A 21,049-nucleotide genomic window follows, 5' to 3' on the forward strand; every position below is an offset into this window, starting at 1 on the left:
TAGGAACACAGGTGAAACTACAACCCTCAAGCCAGCTAGGACCTCACAGAGCCCAGTTCTCTCTGGGCAGGATTTGGGTATGGAGAGCTGTGGCACCCCAGTCTTAGCTCTGGGGTGCAGATGGAAACCAGAAGCCTGACGTAACTTTTGTAGTAATAATAGACAAAGCACTCAGCTCCAGAGTGACATCTATTCAGTAGAGGAGGAGAGGAGAAAGCAGTTTAAGTGTAGATAGGGAGATGGGAGATAGTTGCCCATGCGCTATGGCCATAGAGGGTATAGAAAGCTTGAGATGCCCATATAGTGGATGCTCCAGAGGGTATAGGGTGCTCCAGTGGTCAGAGAGAGTACACTTACCTAGTAGGTGAGGGGATGTGGATGGGTAGAGCAGGCGGTGGGAAGAAGCAAGTGGATTCTATATTTGGAGTTAAACATAGAGGATGGTAGAAGCCAGCAGAACAAATGATCTATTCATACCTTAGTAGAGTCAAATCATCAGCTTGGTTGAGAAAGACTGAGTCCCTTGGAAAGGAGTTCATCATGGTTTTAGCACCAGATGAATAAAAAGACTGACGACATGACTGCTCCAAGGTATGGTTGAGAGGAAGGGTTTATTGTATATGTGAGGGGGAGAACAGCCAAGGTACTGGAAATCCAAACTGAGCATGCAGCAGAGTGAACCAGGTTGTGAGAGGCGAGAAGAGAGGGAACAAAGAGAACACCTGGGAACAAAGAAGCACCAAGAGACCAAGAGACTGTGTGTCTAAAATGGCTGAGTTATATAGGTATCAGAAGCTGGGGGAAGGGAAATGGAAGCCTAACCCCTAGGAAGAAGAGGTTTAGGATGGGAACAGGATAAGAACTGCTGGGAGGAGCCACATGTACTGAGTGAGACCTGTACCAGGTTTCTTTGAGACCTAAAATTCTGTCCTTGTTCATCCTCCTATCCTCTTAACATATATTTACAATTGGAATTTATGGCATGAATAGACTTGAAACAGGATAGCCAAGAATTGTGCCATATCTCATTTGCATTAATTTAACTTTTTATTCTTTTCATTAACTTTACTATTAACCTAGATGAATACTTAGCACCCCCTTCTATGGATTAGGAAAGTGAAAAACACCTGAGTCTGGAAAGTTGTATTTTCTGTAAAGATTGCATATTGCATAATAGGTTAACTTCAGTTTGATTTCAGAGAATTTTCAGATCAATGTCCATAGGTAATTAAGGGGCACTGCACAGACAGAGTGTCTCACAAAGTAGATCTTTAACAGATTCATTCCAGAAAGCAACTCAGCAGATTGTTCCTCTTGATGACCTTAACAAAAGTAGCTTTACTACCTAACACCTAAGTCATTAGGGAATAACTGTTCTATGGCCCTGATGCGGAAGGGAAAGGGAACAGATTAAGAAGGGGTCAGGATCTACTCTATAGTGAAAAAGAACTTGTTAAATCATTTGGGCTCACATAAGAGCAATTTTTGTGTCTTCCTTTGAACATAGTCATTAGTCCTAGATGGCCTTTCAGGACCTTCTGAATCAAGTTGGCAGCCTAGGGAGATTCCAGATTCTTCAGATGACATTCATTTTGATTTGCAACATAATAATATCTCCTCATTCTCTATTGGAGAACTTCACAGCAGCCATTCCGAATCATCGATGCTGGGTCTCCATCCTGGACAATGACACTGTCTCTGATAATTACAGTGGGATCCTGAGCCAAGATGACCTCCTGAAGGTCTCTATCCCACTGGACTCCAACATGAAACCAGAGAAGTGTCGTCGCTTCATCCAACCACAGTGGCATCTTCTTAATTTGAATGGCACTTTTTCCAGTGTGACAGAATCAGACACAGAACCCTGTGTGGATGGCTGGGTGTATGACCAAAGCACCTTCCTCTCCTCCATTGTTACTGAGGTAAGTGAATTCATTTCCTGTCATATGTTCATGACAGGTGTACATCAATATCATGGGTAATGCACATGCTTTGAGCTTAGATTTCATCTTTTAGCCAATATTGATTACTTATCTATTAAATATGAAACATATTTTCAATGAGTTTAAATAACTAATAAAGGATAAGGACCTGTTCTCCTGATTATTTTACTCTAGGGGATGACCACAGTTTAAGAAGTAATTCTTATGTATCAAATCAGTTAAAGCAAAAAATTCATGTGCTCCTGTTATAAATATTACAAGTCGGTATGTTTCAGCTTTTTTACACATTATTAACTTTGTTTTTTTTTAATTTTTTATTAGATAAATTCTTTATTTACATTTCAAATGATTTCCCCTTTTCTGATTACCCTCACCTGCCGAAGATTCCATAAGCCATCTCCCCACCCCCTGTTCCCCAATCAGCCTTCTTCCACTTCCCTGTCCTGGTATTGCCCTATACTGCTACATTGAGCCTTTCCAGGACCAAGGACCTCTCCTTCCTTTGATGTTCAACAAGACCATCCTCTGCTGCCTATGCATCTGGGGCCATGGGTAACTCCATGTGTACTCTTTGGTTGATGGTTTTGTCCCTGGGAACTCTGGGAGTATTGGGTGGCTCATATTGTTGTTCCTTCTATGGTGCTGCAAACCCCTTCAGCTCCTTTCTCTAGCTCCCCCATTGGGGACTCTGTGCTCAGTTCAATGGCTGGCTGAGAGTGTCTCCCTCTGTATTTGTCATGCACTAGCAGAGCCTCCCAGGTGACAGCTATATCTGGCTCAGGTCAGCAAGTACTTGTGGGCATCCACAATAGTGTCTGGGTTTTGTATATGGGCTGGATCACTAGGTGGAGTAGTCTCTGGATGGTCTTTTCATCAGACTCTGCTCCACACTTTGTCTCTGTATCTCCTTCTGTGGGTATTTTGTTCCCCCTTCTAAGAAGGGCCAGAGTATCCATACTTTGTTCTTCCTTCTTCTTGGGCATCATTTGATATGTGAATTGTGTCCTGGGTATTCCAAGTTTCTGGGCTAACATCCACTTAACAGTGACTGCATACCATGTATGTTCTTTTGTGGGTTACCTCACTTAGGATAATATTTTCCAGTTCCACCCATTTGCCTAAGAATTTCATGAATTCATTGTTTTTAATAGCTGAGTAGTATTCCATAGTGTAAATATACCACATTTTCTGTATCCATTCCTCCATTGAGGGACATTTGGGTTCTTTCCAGCTTCTGGCTATTATAAATAGGGCTGCTATGAACATAGTGGAGCTTGTGTCATTATTATATGCTGGAGAATCCTCTGGGTATATGACAAGGAGTGGTATAATAGGGTCCTCTGGTAGTATTATGCCTAGTTCTCTGAGGAACTACCAAACTGTTTTCTGGAGTGGTTGTACCAGCTTGCAATCCCACCAGCAATGGAGTAGTGTTCCTCTTTCTCCACATCCTCGCCAGTTCCTGTTGTCTCCTGAGTTTTTGATCGTAGCCATTCTGATTGGTGTGAAGTAAAATCTCAGGGTTGTTTTGATTTGCATTTGCCTGATGACTAAGGATGTTGAACATTTCTTTAGGTCTTTCTCAGCCATTTGATATTCCTCAGGTGAAAATTCTTTGTTTAGCTATGTACTCTATTTTTTAAATAGGGTTATTTCATTCTCTGGAGTCTAACTTCTTGAGTTCTTTGTATATATTGGATATTATCCCTCTGTCAGATGAAGGGTTGGTAAAGAACTTTCCCCAATTTGTTGGTTGCCATTTTGTCCTATTGACAGTGTCCTTTGCTTTACAGAAACTTTGTAATTTTATGAGGTCCCATTTGTTAATTCTTGATCTTAGATGATAAGCTTTTGGTGTTCAGTTCAGGAACTTTTCCCCTGTGCCCATGTGCTCAAGGATCTTCCCCAGTTTCTTTTCTATTAGTTTCAGTGTGTCTGGTGTTGATCCACTTGGACTTGAGCTTAGTACAAGGAGATAAGAATGTATTGATGCATGCTAGCTGCCAGTTAAACTAGCACCATTTGTTGAAAAGGCTATCTTTTTTTCCACTGGATGGTTTTAGCTCCTTTGCCAAAGATCAAGTGACCATAGGTGTGTGGGTTCATTTCTGGGTCATCAATTCTATTCTATTGATCTACCTGCCTGTCACTGTACCAAAACCATGCAGTTTTTTTTTTTTTTTAACACTATTGCTCTGTAGCACTGCTTGAGGTCCAGAATACTGATTCCCCCAGAAGTTCTTTTACTGTTAAGCATAGGTTTAGCTATCCTGGTTTTTTTTTTTTTTTTTTTTTTTGTTATTCCAGATCAATTTGAGAATTGCTCTTTCTAACTCTATGAAGAATTGAGTTGGAATTTTGATGGGGATTGCATTGAATCTGTAGATTGCTTTTGGCAAGATAGATATTTTTACTGTATTAATCCTGCCAATCCATGAGCATGAGAGATTTTTCTATCTTCTGAGGTCTTCTATTTCTTTGTTCAGAGACTTGAAGTTCTTATCATACAGCTCTTTCACTTGTTTGATTAGAGTCACACCAAGATACTTTATATTGTTTGTGAGTATTGTGAAGGATGTTGTTTCCCTAATTTCTTTCTCAGACTGTTTATCCTTTGAGTATAGGAAGGCTACTGATTTGTTTGAGTTAATTTATATCCAGCCGCTTTGCTGAAGTTGTTCATCAGCTGTAGGAGTTCTCTGGTGGAGATTTTTGGGTCATTTAAGTATACTATCATATCATCTGCAAATAATGATAATTTGATTTCTTCCTTTCCAATTTGTATCCCTTTGACTTCGTTTTGTTGTTTAATTGCTCTAGCTAGAACTTCAAGTACTATATTGAATAGATATGGAGACAGAGGGCAGCCTTGTCTAGTCCCTGGTTTTAGTAGAATTGCTTAAAGTTTCTCTCCATTTAGTTTGATGTTGGCTACTGGTTTGCTGTATATTGCTTTTACTATGTTTAGGTATGGGCCTTGAATTCTTGTACTTTCCAAGACTTTTGACATGAAAGGATGCTGAATTTTGTCTAATGCTTTTTCAGCATCTAATGAAATGACCATGTGATTTTTTTCTTTAAGTTTGTTTATGTAGTGGATTACATTGATGGATTTCTGTATACTGAACCATCTCTGCATCCCTGGGATGAAGCCTACTTGATCATGGTGAATGATCATTTTGATGTGTTCTTGGATTTGGTTGGTAAGAATTTTATTGAGTATTTTAGCATAAATATTCATAAGGGAAATTAGTGTGATGTTCTCTTTCTTTTTTGGGTCTTTGTTTAGTTTTTGTTTGTTTGTTTGATTGGTTGTTTGGTTGGTTTTTTGAGACAGGGTTTCTCTGTGTAGTCCTTGCTGTCCTGGAACTCACTCTGTAGACCAGACTGGCCTTGAACTCAGAAATCCACCTGCCTCTGCCTCCCAAGTGCTGGGATTATAGGCATGCGCCACCACACCCGGGTTTTGTTTGGTTTTGATATCAGTGTAACTGTGGCTTCATAGAACGAGTTGGGTAGTGTTACTTCTGTTTCTATTTTGTGGAATAGTTTGAAGAGTATTGGTGTTAGGTCTTCTTTGAAGGTCTGAGAGAATTCTGCACTAACACCATCTGGTCCTGTGCTTTTTTTGGTTGGGAGACTTTCATTGACCGCTTCTATTACTTTAGGGGTTATGGGACTATTTAGATGGTCTACCTGATCCTGATTTAACTTTGGTATTTGGTATCTGTCTAGGAAATTGTCCATTTCATCCAGATTTTCCAGTTGTGTTTAGTATAGGCTTTTGTAGTAGGATCTGATGATTTTTTGAATTTCCTCAGTTTCTGTTTTTATATCTCCCTTTTCATTTTTGATTTATAAAATTTGGATACTGTCTCTGTGCCCTCTGGTTAGTCTGGCTAAGGGTTTATCTGTCTTGTTGATTTTCTCAAAGTACCAGCTCCTGGTTTTGTTGATTCTTTGAATAGTTCTTTTTGTTTTAACTTGATTGATTTCAGACCTGAGTTTAATGCTTTCCTGCCTTCTACTCCTCTTGGGTGTATTAGCTTCTTTCTGTTCTAGAGCTTTCAGGTGTGCTGTTAAGCTGCTAGTGTATGCTCTCTCCAGCTTCTTTTTGGAGGCACTCAGAGTTATGAGTTTTTCTCTTAGCACTGCTTTCATTGTGTCCCATAAATTTGGGTATGTTCTGCCGTCATTTTCATTAAATTCTAGAAAGTCTTTCCTTTTTTTCTTCTTTGACCAAGGTGTCATTGAACAGAGCATTGTTCAGCCTCCATGTGTATGTGGGCTTTCTGTTGTTTTTGCTGCTATTGATGACCACTCTTACTCCATAGTGATCTGATAGGAGGCATGGAATTAGTTCGATCTTCTTATATCTGTTGAGGTCTGTTTTGTGACCAATTATGTGGTCAGTTTTGGAGAAGGTACTATGATACACTGTGAAGAAGGTATATTCTTTTGATTTAGGATGAGATGTTCTATAGATATCTGCTAAATCCATTTGGTACAAAAGTTCTGTTAGTTTCACTGTGTCTCTGTTTAGTTTGTGTTTCCCTGATTTGTCCATTGGTGAGAGTGGGATATTGGAGTCACCCACAATTAGTGTGTGAGTTTTAATATGTGCTTTAAGATTTAGTAAAGTTTCTTGGATGCCCTTGCATTTGGAGCATAGATGTTCAGAATTGATAGTTCTTCTTGGTAGATTTTTCCTTTGATGAGAATGAAGTGTCCTTCCATGTCTTTTTTAATGACTTTTGGTTGAAAGTCAACTTTATCCAATATTAGAATGGTTACTCCAGCCTATTTCCTGGAACCATTTGCTTGGAAAATTGTTTTCTAGCCTTTTGCTTTGAGGTAGCATTTGTGTTTGACACTGAAATGCTTTTCCTGTATGCAGCAAACTGCTGGGTCTTGTTTATGTATCCAGTCTGTTAATCTATGTCTTTTTATTGGGGAATTGAGTCCACTGATGTTAAGAGATATTAAGCAATAGTGATTGTTGCTTCCTGTTATTTTTGGTGTAATTTTTATGTTTGTATGGTTATCTTCTTTTAGGTTTGTTGAAAGAAGATTGATTTCTTGCTTTTTCTAGTGTGTAATTTCCCTCTTTTTGTTGGTGTTTTCCATTCATTATCCTTTGAAGATCTGGATTTGTGGAAAGATATTGTGTAAATGTGTTTTTGTGATGGAATACCTTAGTTTCTCTATCTATGGTAATTGAGAGATTTTCTGGGTATAGCAGCCTGGGTTGGCATTTGTGTTCCCTTAAGGTCTGTACGACATCTGCCCAGGCTCTTCTGGCTTTCATAGTCTCTGGTGAGAAATCTTGTGTTATTCTTATAGGTCTACCTTTATATGTTACTTGACCTTTTTCCCTTACTGCTTTTAATATTCTTTCTTTGTTTAGCGCATTTGGCATTTTAATTATTATGTGACAGGAGGAATTTCTTTTCTGGTCAAATCTATTTGGAGTTCTGTAGGCTTCTTGTATGTTCATGGGCATCTCTTTCTTTAGGTTAGGGAAGTTTTCTTCTATAATTTTGTTGAAGACATTTACTAGCCCTTTAAGTTGGAAATCTTCACTCTCTTCTATCCCTGTAATCCTTAGGTTTGGTCTTCCCATTTTGTCCTGGATTTCCTGGATGTTTTGGGTCAGGAGCGTTGTGCATTTTGCATTTTCTTTGACTGTTGTGTCAATGCTTTCTATAGTATCTTCTGCATCTGAGATTCTTCTATCTCTTGTATTCTGTTGTTGATGCTTGTATCCATGATTCATGACTTCTTTTGTAGATTTTCTATGTCCAGGGTTGTTTCCCTTTGTGATTTCCCTATTCTTTCTACCTCTCTATTTAGATCCTGGATGGTTTTGTTCAATTCCCTCACCTGTTTGGTTGTGGTTTCCTGTGATTCTTTAAAGGCTTCTACCTGTTTACCTGTGTTCTCCTGTATTTCTTTAAGGGAGTTATTTATGTCTTTCTTGAAGCCCTCCATCAGCATTATGAGCTGTGATTTTTAAATCCAAATCTTGTTTTTTCTGGTATGTTGGGGTATCCAGGACTTGCTGTTGTGGGAGAATTGGGTTTGGATGGTGCCATGTTGCCTTGATTTCTGTTAGTAACATTCCTTCATTTGCCTTTTGCCATCTGGTTATCTCTGGTGTTAGTTGGTCCTGCTGTCTCTGGCTGGTGCTTGTCCCTCACCATGTGCCTGCAGGCCTGTCTCAGAACTCCTGGGTGACTGGCTTTCCCCTGGCACAGAGTGCTGTGTCACTGCCCAGCTCCTGGGTGCAGGTTCCTGGTGGTCCCTGCCCAGATGTTCTGAACACCCCAGGTGTTCCCTGTGTTCCTGGCTGTACCTGCCCACTCAGTCACAATAGCAAAAATGGCTGCCTCACCTCTAATGGGGGACTCCCTGCAGAGCAGATGTCCCCTGGCAGGATAGGTACACAGATGGTTGTGGCACTGCCCAGCTTCTGGGTGCATATGGGGCCTTGGCATACCGTGTCCCAACAGTTCTGACACTCTGGTGTTCCCTGCATTACTGGCTGTACCTGTCTGCTCAGTCACCTATTTTTCAGTTTTGATTTCAAATAAGATATATCTAGGAGTTTGAACAAAACCATAATGAGTTGTTTGGGAGTATGGTTCACTTGAATAATGCTTGTGTAGCATGTATGACCTTAGGATTCCATCCCTAGCACTCTAAAGTCTCAATACTTTGCTCTCTGTGATAGGGTAGAATGGGGCTGTGCACGAGGTCCTTGTCTCCTACTTCAGTATTGTCAGCATGTCTATATCTACACCTATATTATCTATCTATCTATCTATCTATCTACCTACCTACCTACCTATCATCTATCTATCTATCTATCTATCTATCTATATATCTATCATTTATTATGAAAGGATGTATCTGGGTATGGGATATAGAACATTTTTTAAGGTTCTCAAGTTATTGCAGTATATGGCCGAGTTTGAGAATTTCTTAGCATGGACTACAAACCAAAGGAAGATTCCTGGAATTAGTTGTGTTTAATCTGAGACCAGGATGGTAGAAGTCAGATGGTGTTGAAATGGGAGAAGAGTTCAGGTGTCTTCTAGAATGAAACATGTTGAAGAATTTTGATATAGTCTGACAGGCTATGAGCCTTACTTTGATGGTTTCGATATTTTTCAGTGGGACCTGGTGTGTGAATCTCAGTCACTGGAGTCAATAGCTAAGTTTCTATTCTCGACTGGTGTGTTAGTAGGAAATATCCTATATGGCTTCTTAACAGACAGGTGAGTGTCTCTGGTTCATGGCTCTCCCTGTGTGTGAGTATTTTAGTCACCAGTGAGTCATTCAATCATTATGGAATAGCTATTGCAAATTATATTCTAGCTGTAACTTGATCCTAGAGATCCACAAACACAAATGGAAATTCCAATCAGTGTCATGAGTGCTATTTGAATAAAACTCCCTATGTTGTGTGGACACATGAATACCTTCTCCATGAGCTATAGTGGAGTTTCAGATGCGGAGAGGTGAGAAACAGTCAACAATGGGAACGAGACAAAGATGTTTCAATACATGGTTTTCATTCTATTTGAATATTCAAAAATGGAAAACAGCATTGACCCTCCTGCCAGGGGTGCTGTGCTCTCTCCCCGTAGTGCACAGAGAAGGGACATCATGCCTTTATTGATCAAGCACAATAGTAGGCTGTCCCTTGACACCTGTGGCACCATTGGTGTGTTGGGAAGCTATGCCTGCCACTTTGTTGTTGTTGTTCTACCAAAGATGATTTCCAAAGGACACACTTTCAGGTTATGAAACTGTCATCAGAGTTCATGATCCAACAACTTAGATCTGGTGCTTGAAAACACCTCTTTTTCAGTAGATAACCATTTCTGCCAAGCAAGTTGTTGCCTTTCTCTGTAGTAGAGGAGGCCTATCCTGGGCCCTCCTATACACATAGCTCCCTTGTGCCTCTTTGATTTTAGCCTCAAGCATATTTAGAATCACTGTGTATATGATGTGCACATGATGTGTGTGTGAACATGTATGCCATGACTTGCAATGTGGAGATTATAGAGTCAGTTTACCTTTGCCTGGCAGCTGGAACGCTTTTTGCCAGGCCTGGGATACAAGTGTCTTTAGCCACCAAACCATCTCATTGTCTCTGCACCTCTTTTATAAGATTAATAATTCAATTCCTAAGGACTCCACTCTCATATTTCTAAAAAGAGTTTTAATTGTTCCTTGACAATTTCATGGTTGCCAGCAATTTATCTTTATATCCGCCCCACTTGCCGCCCTCCACTGGCTGTCAGGTGCCCCAGCACATCCCTCTTTTTCTTCATATAGTCTCATTAAAAGAAGTAAGTCTTCATAGTGTTAGGTACTATTACAACATTTTTATGTGTTTAAAATAAAGGTGTTTACCCAGTATGCATGTCTGTGCTCCATGTGTGCACCTAGTGCTCCACCTTCTGGTGGACGCTGGTGACAGATACACTCAAACTGGAGTTGCTGATGATTGTAAGCTGCCATGTGGGTGCTGGAATAGAACCTGGGTCCTCTGGAAAAACAGCCAGTGTTCTTAGCTGCCGAGCTGTCTCCCCAGCCACACATTATGATGTTTCAAGCGAAGTGTGTTTTTGTGGTTCTTCTTCCTCCGCATCCCCTCCTGAAGGTCTCAATCCCCTCCTTGTTGCTCCCCCAAGATTTTCTTCCCTTTCATGTTCCATTGTCCTTTTTTTCACCCTCATCCATCCCATTACCCAATATTTGGCCTGTTTTCTGGATTTTTGCAGGCTTTACCACATTTACAACTCTTTACGTATATGCATTATATAGGGTATGATCTGGATATATGGGAGAACATGCACTTTGCTTTCTGGATTGGTTGACTTCACTAAATATAGTCCTCAGATCCATGCATTTCCTGAAAAATCCCATGATTCCTTTATGGCTAAAGAATATTCCATTGTGTACATGTACTGCATTTTCATTATTATCTGTCTGTTTATTAGCAACTAGGCTGGTTCTATGTCCTTCCCGTCACAAATATATATCAACAATAAAAATGATGAACAGGTGAATTTCCATATTGGTTGTACTAATTTGCACCCCTGCCGGTTGTAAATAAATGTTCCTCTTTCCCCATATTATTCTCAACATTTATTTTCAGATTTCATGATGCTAGCCACCATGCCTGTGGTATTCCTTCTCACAATTAACAAAATCTGAAGGGTGTCTCTTAGTACTATCAGACCAGATAGTAATTTTCTAAGTTTGAATCCTAGAGGCACATCAGATCATAGCAAGTTTGTAACTTGCTCTTCGTGGGGCAGTGCCACCCCGTGCCAGGCAAGTCATTTTGTTTGGAAGTCATGTTCACTAATGTGTCTTGTGTCTTGTGGTTATTCTTTGCTTCTTTGTTAAATTCTGAGAGTAATGCTACAATCTCTCACTCCATTAAACCATTTTTCCTTTAATTTTGTGTTTTTGTTTTGTGTATTTGAAAAGAATACCTAGAATTATTAGGGTTAAAACAGATTTGGGGGTTAAAACAGTGTTTCCCAGCACCAGGAACTCCGAGGAAGATGAGTAAGAAGTCTGGCAGCTGGGTGTGAGGTGACAGGCAGGAGAGGGCTCAGGGAAAACAACGAAGCTGGTTTCAGTTCCCTCTGAGTAACTAATGTGCAAAAGGCACCTTGCTTTTACTTAGTGTATGGTCAGCTTTGTGAGTGCTTACACTTTTATACATACTGGTGTACCTAATTATAAAAGAAGGGCAGCTTCTAAGAAAGCATCTTCCTTGCCAGAAAGGAAGATACCCAAAGACCACCCCAGGGAAGGCAAGGAGAAGGAACATTGTATATTAAGAGTTCTAGGTTCAGCTGCTGTGCAGACTTTCACATTGCTGCTTGACTCTTCACTCAGGAGAGCCATTTCTGCTTTTCTGACCTTTCACTGTTAACAGCCTCTCTGCTCTCTTTTCCGGGATGGTCCCTGAACCTTGGGGGCAGCCATTTTATTCTTACAGTTCACAGGAATATGTTAATTGATCACTTTCTTCCATTTATTCAAAGAACTAATTAAATTTAGATCTTTTTTTTTAATCCATTCTCATTACCTTGACTTCTCCATTAGAATTGTTAGTCTTTGATCAGAATAATTTATTAGTCTTCAAAAAATGTCATAGTGTAGGGCTGCAGAGATGGCTCTGAGGTTAAGAGCACTGGATGCTCTACCAGAGGTCCTGAGTTCAATTCCTAGGAATCACATGGTGCCTTAGAACCATTTATAATGAGATCTGGTGCCATCTTCTGGACTCCAGGCATAATGCTGTATATATAATAAATAAATCTTTAAAAAATGTCCATTTGATAAATAAGTATTTTGTCATATCAATGAAACAAGGTACTAATATATGTGTCTTAGTCAGGGTTTCTATTCCTGCACAAACATCATGACCAAGAAGCAAGTTGGGGAGGAAAGGGTTTATTCAGCTTACACTTCTGCATTGCTGTTCATCACAAAAGGAAGTCAGGACTGGAACTCAAGCAGGTCAGGAAGCAGGAGCTGATGCAGAGGCCATGGAGGGATGTTTCTTACTGGCTTGCTTCCCCTGGCTTGCTCAGCCTGCTCTCTTATAGAACCCAAGAATACAGCCCAGGGATGGCACCACCCACAAGGGGCCCTCCCCCCTTGATCACTAATTGAGAAAATGACCCACAGTTGGATCTCATGGAGGCGCTTCCCCAACTGAAACTCCTTTCTCTGTGATAACTCCAGCCTGTGTCAAGTTGACACACAAAACCATCCAGTACATTATGTTAAGTAATTACTTTAGTAAAAGGGTATTTATATAATGTCAAAACTCAAATGTTCTATACTGTCTTGTGGCTTGAATTAGTAGGAAAGATACTAGTAGTAAATTGGAGATGAAGCTTTGGTTCACACTGTTTTCAAACACAGAAAGTTGCTTGTCAGGATATACACTTTTGGTTATTTCTTGATTTTTATCACTTTAAAGTATCTTCAGTTTGTATGCCAAGTGCATTGTTCCCATGGGCTATCCTTTCTTTCCCTCAGGTTTGGGAGGAGGTTAATCTTTATATGCGCTTCACTGCAAATGGCCATCGCTGAAACCTGTGCAGCTTTGGCTCCTACCTTCCACATCTACTGCTCACTTCGATTCCTGGCAGGGGTTTCTTTCTCAACCATTTTGACAAATAGTGGCTTGCTCAGTAAGTCAAAACTTTTAATGGACATTTTCCAAGCTTTGTTTTTGACTCCCATCTTAATTTGAAATTAAGATTCATTTTCTTTTCTTTCAGTAATAGAATGGACAAGACCTAAATTCCAAGCCTTGGCAACGGCACTGTTATTGTGTGCTGGAGCGGTTGGGCAGATAATATTGGCAGGCCTGGCTTTTGCTATTCAAAACTGGCACCACCTCCATCTGGCAATATCTGTACCAATATTTTTCTTACTTGTACCCACAAGGTATGAACTTCCTTTCTCTTCTGTCTTATGGAATCGTGGAATGACCATGTACATGGAATCAGAATGAAAGAAATGCATTTGTACTTGGTTAACACCTGACCGTGTATGCTCCTCTTTGAGTTTTGTATCATGAGGACAAGTAGGACTCAAATGAACCAAGGATACTGAATTAAACTTGAATTTAAGACCATTGGTATTTTTTTTTATAAAATTATATACATCTGTGACAAGAGACACAGTTATGTTGAAGAGGACTTATTATTTATCTGAAGATTCTAATTGTGAGTTTTGATTTTACTAATAACTGGATAAAATGTATCTCATAATATTCATATTATGGATAAATAAATAATTTCTGGGGAAGTGTATTCAATACATACATATTATCACTATTAGATATGGTATACTTAAAAAACTATGTATTATTTGATATTTAAATTTTATTACTCACAAGTTAATTTTGTTTATTAAGGAAAAACTACCCTAAGAAAGAGAGAGTAGTAATGAGTTCTTACCAGAATGTTTTTGGATTTTCTGTGTGTCTTTGCTACCAAACTTTAATTACAATAGAATTTTTACAAAAACATTTCCTTTCTTAGAGGAAAATCTTTTAAGATTAGATTGCCTCTACTATAGTTTGTATTTGTATGAGTGACTTTAAAAAGGGAAACATTATAGAAACTTTTGTGACATTTACCTTTGCAGGTGATATGGATAAAAGAAAAGAAGTAAATTTATCCCTACTATTTAATGAAGAAAGAACATACATGGTTTCTCTAGTTTAAAATTGTAGGCAGGGGCCTGGACAGATTGCTTAGAGGTTAAGAGCACTGACTGTTCTTCCAGAGGTCCTGAGTTCAATTCCCAGTAACCACATGATGGCTCACAACCATCTGTAACGGGATCCAATGCCCCCCCTCTTCTGGTGTGTCTGAAGACAGCTACAGTGTACTCACATGCATAAACACAAACACAAACAAAACCAAAAAAAAAAACCCAACATCTGTAGGCAGAATGACCCACTCATCTTATTTATTCTTTATGTCCCCTTCCTTTTCTTTTCATGTTTTTATTTTACATTTTAATTTAATTTTGATTTTCTTTGAAATGGAGTCAAAACTTTTAATGGCCATTTTCATGTCCATTAAATGTCCTTCAGCTGTCCTATGTAAACCAGACTGGCCTTGACCTCACAGAGAATCCACCTGCCTCTGCCCACCTAATGCTAAGATTAAAGGTATGTACTATATAATCTGACTAGTTTTTATTTTTTGGCTTGAAAGTTTAAAAAATTTATTAAATGTCCAGTAGAATCCATGTGTATCATTTTCAAAAAACTTATTTAATCTTTGAAGTTTCATATGCACATTGCATATATGAGTATAACATATTTATCATTCCCACCCCTCACTATACCCTTCCAACTCCCACCAGGACCCCCAACACATCTTCCCAACTTTATGTACTATTTATGTGTTTACATGCTTATTCCTTTGAGTCCAGTGAATACTGCCCATGTGCTCATGGGTATAGGGTTATCCAACTGGGTTATGGTGAAACCAGTGATCACACTCTTTATTTTTTCTTTTTTTGATAAATTGAAGATTTACATGGAAAATATTTCTGACAAAATTGAAGAAATATATAGAAAAACACATTAAAATTGGCAATTTTTATGGAAAATTAAAGAGTAAAATAGTAGACAAAAAACATTGCTAAATTAATTGAAAAAGGAAGTAGAAACATTTTATGATAGAACTCAAGATTTACATGGAAAATATTTCTGATAAAATTGTAGAAAATATAGAATAACATTTAAAATTAAAGATTATCATGGAAAATTATTCAGATAAAATGGTAGACATAAAATATTTCTAAGTTAATTGAAAGTGTAATTATAAACATATTCTGATAAAATTTACATGGAAAATATTTCTGATAAAATTGAAGAAATATATAGAAAAACATGATAAAATTGAAGATTATCATGGAAAATAATACAGATAAAATGGTAGACATAAAAACATTACTAAATTAATTGAAAGAGGAATTATAAATATTTTTTGATAAAATTGAAGATTTACATGAAAAATATTTCTGTTAGTCTATGTCTTTTTATTGGGGAATTGAGTCTATTAAAAGTTAAGAGATATTAAGGAATAGTGATTGCTGCTTCCTGTTATTTTTGATGTTATTTTTATGTTTGTGTGGTTACTTTCTTTTGGGTTTGTTGGAAGAAGGTCACTTTCTTGCTTTTTCTAGTGTGTAGTTTCCCTCCTGTGTTAGTGTTTTCCATTTATTATCCTTTGTAGGGCTGGATTTATGGAAAGATATTGTGTAAATTTGGTTTTATCATGGAATATCTTGGTTTCTCCATCTATGGTGATTGAGAGTTTTGCTGGGTAGAGTAGTCTGCTGGCATTTGTGTTCTCTTAGGGTCTATATGAGATCTGCCCAGGATCTTCTAGCTTTTGTGGTCTCAGGTGAGAAGTCTGGTCTAATTCTGATAGGCCTGCCTTTATAAGTTACTCGTCCCTTTTCCCTTACTGCTTTTAATATTATTTGTTTAGTGCATTTGGTGTTTTGATTATTATGTGTCCCGAGGACTTTCTGTTCTGGTTCAGTCTGTTTGGAGTTCTGTAGGCTTCTTGTATGTTCATGGGCATCTCTTTCTTTAGGTTAGGGAGGTTTTTTTCCCCCCTATAATTTTGTTGTAGATATTTACTGGCCCTTTAAGTTGTAAATCTTTGCTCTCTTTTATACCTATAGGTTTGGTCTTCTCATTGTGTCCTGAATTTCCTGGATGTTTTGGGTTACAAGCTTTTTGCATTTTGCATTTTTTGACTGTTGTGTCAGTGTTTTCTATGGTATCTTCAGCACCTGAGATTCTTTCTTCTATCTCTTGTATCCTGTTGTTGATGTTTGCATCTGCGACTCTGATTTCTTTCCAAGGTTTTCTATCTCCAGAATTGTTTCACTTTGTGATTTCTTCATTGTTTCTACTTCCATTTTTAGATCCTGGATGGTTTTGTTCAGTTCCTTCACTTGTTTCTTTGTGTTTTCCTGAAATTCTTTAAGGTATTTTTGTATTTCCTCTTTAAGGGCTTTTACCTGTTAACCCATGTTCTCCTGTATTTCTTTAAGGGAGTTATATAAGTCCTTCTTAAAGTCCTCTATCAGCATCATGAGATGCAATTTTAAATTGCTTTTCCTGTGTTTTGGGTTATCTGGGACTTGCTGTGGTGGGAGAACTGGGTTCTGGTGTTGCCAAGTAGCCTTGGTTTCTGTTGGTAGGGTTCTTGTGCTTGCTTTTCGCCATCTGGTTATCTCTGGTGTTAGTTGGTCTTCCTGTCTCTGGCTGGAGCTTCTCCCTCCTGTGGGCCTGTAAGCCTGTGTCTGTACTCCTGGGAGATCATTCTCTCCTGGCAGGCTGTACACAGAAGGCTATAGAGATGCCTGACTCCCTGGTGTAAATGGCGCCTGGAAGGCTCCTGTCTCAGTTGCTCCACTGATTGTATTCCCTGTGCACTCTTACCTGTTCCCCTTCAGAGAGAAGGTGGAGATCTCACCTCCACTCTCAGAAGTGAAAGCACTGCTGGGAGATCACTCTCTCTTAGTGGGCTGTGCACAGAAGGCTGTGGAGCCACCAGGCTCCTTGGTGGACGTTTCCTGTCCCAGCTGCTCCACTGATGTGTGCCCTGTGCCCTGTGATCTGTCAGTGATCACACTCCTACAGTGAATTTTTTCCTCTTCTTATAGCCATCAACTGCCAATAACTCCTCAGTTATGGGTGGAATCTGGTGTGTCCTTCTCCCTTCCTGCTAAAATTTTTAACTGGCTTTATTTTGTGTACTATGAGCTCATGTATATAACAGCCATGTCATGTTGAGAGGACAACATTTCACAGTACTTTTTTTTCTACCTTCCAGCTCTTAAATTCTTTTCCTCCCCTCTCTTACCACAGTCCCTGAACTCTGTGTGAGGAATGTTGATGTAGATGTCCTATCTCTGGCTGAGAACTCAGTTACTTATTCTCAGCATTTTGAACAGCTATGATGATCTATATTAACCACTATCCTCTGCAATAAGTTTCTTTAACTAGGGTTGAGAGTTGCACAAATCTATGGCTATGAATGTAAGAGAGCGTGGTAGTCTAACCAAATAGCAAAGTAGCATCAATACCAGCTTCATAAAGAGTTTGGAAATGTTCTTTTAACTAACTTATGGAATAATTTGAGAAGTAGGTGTTAGTTCTTTGAAATTCTGGCAGAATTCTGTGCAAATGTATGCATGCACTGGAGTGCTTTAGATTGGAATACTTTTTTATTTCTGCTTTAATTTCATTGCTGGCTATATGGATTTGTTTTAGTTATTTATTTCATCTTGGTTTGATTTTGGTATGTTTCATGTATCTAAATATTTGTTCATTTCTTTTAGATGTTTCATTTCAAGGGACAAGCGATTTAAATCATATTTATGATTTTTTGGTATCTATTATAATGTTTCTCCTTTCATTTCTAATCATACTTATTTGCCGCTTCTCTCATTTATTATTATTATTATTATTTTATTTATTTACATTCCAAATGTTGTCCTCCCTCCAGGTCTGCCCTCACAGAGTTCTTTCCCCCATTCCACCTTCTTCCCCCATCCCTTTTCCCCTTTGCCTGTGAGAGGGTGCCACCCTTGGCATTCCCCCTTCCTGGGGCATCTACTTCTCTCTTTTGGCTAATTTGGTTAGGGGTTTGTCAATCTTGTTTATCTTTCTGCTTTTCTTGTTTACTTTTCTTATTTTTTGCCATGATTTTAGTTCTCTCTTCATATCTACTGTTTTGGTCTGTTCTTGTTTTTAAGGCTTTAATATACACTATCAAATTATTACTTAAAATCTCTCAAATTTTTGATATAGGCACCTAGTACTATAAACTCTCTTCTTAGGAAAGCCTTTATTAATTTTTTTATAGATTTTGGTATATTGTGTTTTATTTTCACTCAATCATAGAAATTTAAAAATTTCCTTCTTGATTTCTCCCCAATCATCATTTAATTTCCATAAGTTTATGTATTCTCTGTAGTTTTGATTGCTATTGACATCCAGCCTTATTCCTTTGTGATCAGACAGATTATAGGATGGTTCTTTAAATTTTTCCATATACACGGTGAGGTTTGTTTTGTGTCCTAATAAGAAGTTGATTTTGTAGACAGTTCCATGGGTTGCTACTACATAGAATATACATTATGTATTGCTTGGCTGGAATGTTCTATAGAAGTTCGTTATGTTCATTTACTTTTATGTTACTTAATACTAATGTTTTTAATTTAGTTTTAAAATATAAATACATTTGAAAACATTGAAAGTACATAACATTTATAGCATGCTTCTGTTTTAAACAGAATGCATGAATATATTAGTCAGAAAAGAAAAAAATCTTAGCTCATTAAAAATGATTATTTTAGTAAAATTGGTTCTTTGAGAGAATCAACAAGATAAATAAAACCCTAGCCAAATTACCTTAAGGGCCCAGAGGCAGTATCCAAATTAACAAAATCAGAAATGAAAAGGGAGACATAACAACAGAAATGGGGGAAATTAAAAAAAATCAGATCTTACTATAAAAGCCTATGCTCAATAAAACCGGAAAATCTAGATGAAATGGATGAGTTTCTAGACAGATACCATATATCAAAGTTAAATCAAGAACAGGTAAACTAACTAAACAGGCCCATATTGCACAAGGAAATAGTCATTAAAAACCTCCCAAGCAAAAAATGCCCAGGACCAGATGGATTTAGCGAAGAATTCTACCAGATCTTCAAAGAAGACCTGATACCAATTTTCCTCAAACTATTCCATAAAATAGAAAGAGAAGGAACAGTACCTAACTCATTCTATGAAGCCACAATTACTCTGATACTTAAACCACACAAAGACCCAACCAAAAAGGAGAACTTCAGACCAAACTTGCTTATGAATATCAATATAAAATACCCAATAAAAATTCTCTTTTTTATTATTTTTTATTAGATATATAAGATGGTTACCACAATTTTATACATTGTGAAGGGTGCTGTCTTCTTGATTTCTTTTTCAGTCCATTTTTCATTTTCATATAGGAGGTTTATGGATCTTTTTAAAGTTAATCTTGTGTACAGTCACTTTGCTGATGGTGTGTATCAGCTACAGGAGTTCCCTTGTAGAATTCTTTTGGGTCATTTATGTACATTAACATATCAGCTGTAAATAGCAATACTTTGACTTCTTCCTTTCCAATTTGTATTCTCTTTATCTACTTCAGTTGTCTTATTGCTCTAGCTAGAACTTCAAGTTCTATGTTGAATAGATATGGAAAGAATGGAAAATCTTGTCTTATTCTTGATTTTAGTGGAATAGTTTTCATTTTCTCTCCATTTAATTTGGTGTTGGCTATTGGCTTGCTGTACATTGCCTTTATGATGTTTAAGTATGTACCTCACATCCCTGATCTGCTCAAGATTTTATCATAAAGGGCTTTAGATTTTGTCAAAGGCTTTTTCAGCAGCTAATGAGATGATAATGTGTTTTTTCTTTTAGTTCATTTATATGTTGGATTTCATTGACTGATTTTTTTTTGATTGTTGAACCATCTCTCCATCTGTAAGATGAAGCACTCTTGGACATGGTAAAATACCTTTTTGATATGTTCTTGGATTTGGTTTGAGTATTTCATTGGGTATTTTTGTATCTATTTTCTTTTATGTTTTTATACATTTCTTAAATTTTTTATACATTTCTTAAATTTTATACATTTCTTAAATTTTTATTAGATATTTGCTTTATTTACATTTCAAATGATATCCCCTTTTTGTATTACCCCTCTGAAAATCCCCTATTCCATCTCCCCTCCCCATTTGCAATTTTATGAGGTCCCATTTGTCAATTCTTGATCTTAGCTCATAAGCTATTGGTGTTCTGTTCAGGAAGTTTCCCCCTGTGCTCATGTGCTCCAGGCTCTTCCCCACTTTCTCTTCAATTAGATTCAGTGAATCTAACTGAACTGGATTCAGTGAATCCAGTTTTATGTGGCGGTCCTTGATCCATTTGGACTTGAGCTTTGTACAGGGAGATAAGAATGGATCAATTAGCATTCTTCTATATGTTGACTGCCAGTTGAACCAGCACCATATGTTGAAAATGCTGTCTTTTTTCCCCGCTGGATGGTTTTAGCTCATTTGTCAAAGATCAAGTGACCATAGGTATGTGGGTTAATTTCTGGGTCTTTAATTCTATTCCATCGATCTACCTGCCTGTCATTGTACTGATACCATGCAGTTTTTTTTTTATCATTATTTCTCTGTAGCATAGTTTGAGTTCTGGGATGCTGATTCCCCCCAGAAGTTCTTTTATTGTTGAGAATAGTTTTAGCTATCCTGGGATTTTTGTTATTCCAGATGAATTTAAGAATTGCTCTTTCTAACTCTATGAATAATTGAGTTGGGATTTTGATGGGGATTGCATTGAATCTGTAGATTCTTTTGGCACAATGGTCATTTTTTTTTTTTTTTTTTTACTATATTAACCCTGCCAATCCATGAGCATGGGATATCTTTTCATCTTCTGTGATCTTTGATTT

At 37.9% G+C, this 21,049-nt stretch overlaps 1 protein-coding gene across 2 annotated transcripts in view; it reads left to right on the forward strand.

Moving 5' to 3' along the window:
- The first annotated feature begins 1,520 nt into the window (after positions 1-1,520).
- Positions 1,521-21,049, forward strand: part of LOC127678370 (solute carrier family 22 member 19-like) — a 70,896-nt gene continuing 51,367 nt past the window's right edge. Inside the window, exons 1-4 of one of the 2 annotated variants that reach the window (XM_052173260.1) lie at positions 1,521-1,922; positions 9,120-9,223; positions 13,026-13,180; positions 13,271-13,439. In XM_052173260.1, coding sequence (XP_052029220.1) covers positions 1,521-1,922; positions 9,120-9,223; positions 13,026-13,180; positions 13,271-13,439 — 830 coding nt within the window. The remainder of the gene's footprint in view (positions 1,923-9,119; positions 9,224-13,025; positions 13,181-13,270; positions 13,440-21,049) is intronic. The other variant, XM_052173268.1, reaches the window with a different exon arrangement.

This window comes from Apodemus sylvaticus, chromosome 1, assembly GCF_947179515.1.
Source record: "Apodemus sylvaticus chromosome 1, mApoSyl1.1, whole genome shotgun sequence".
NCBI classification, from domain to species: domain Eukaryota; kingdom Metazoa; phylum Chordata; class Mammalia; order Rodentia; family Muridae; genus Apodemus; species Apodemus sylvaticus.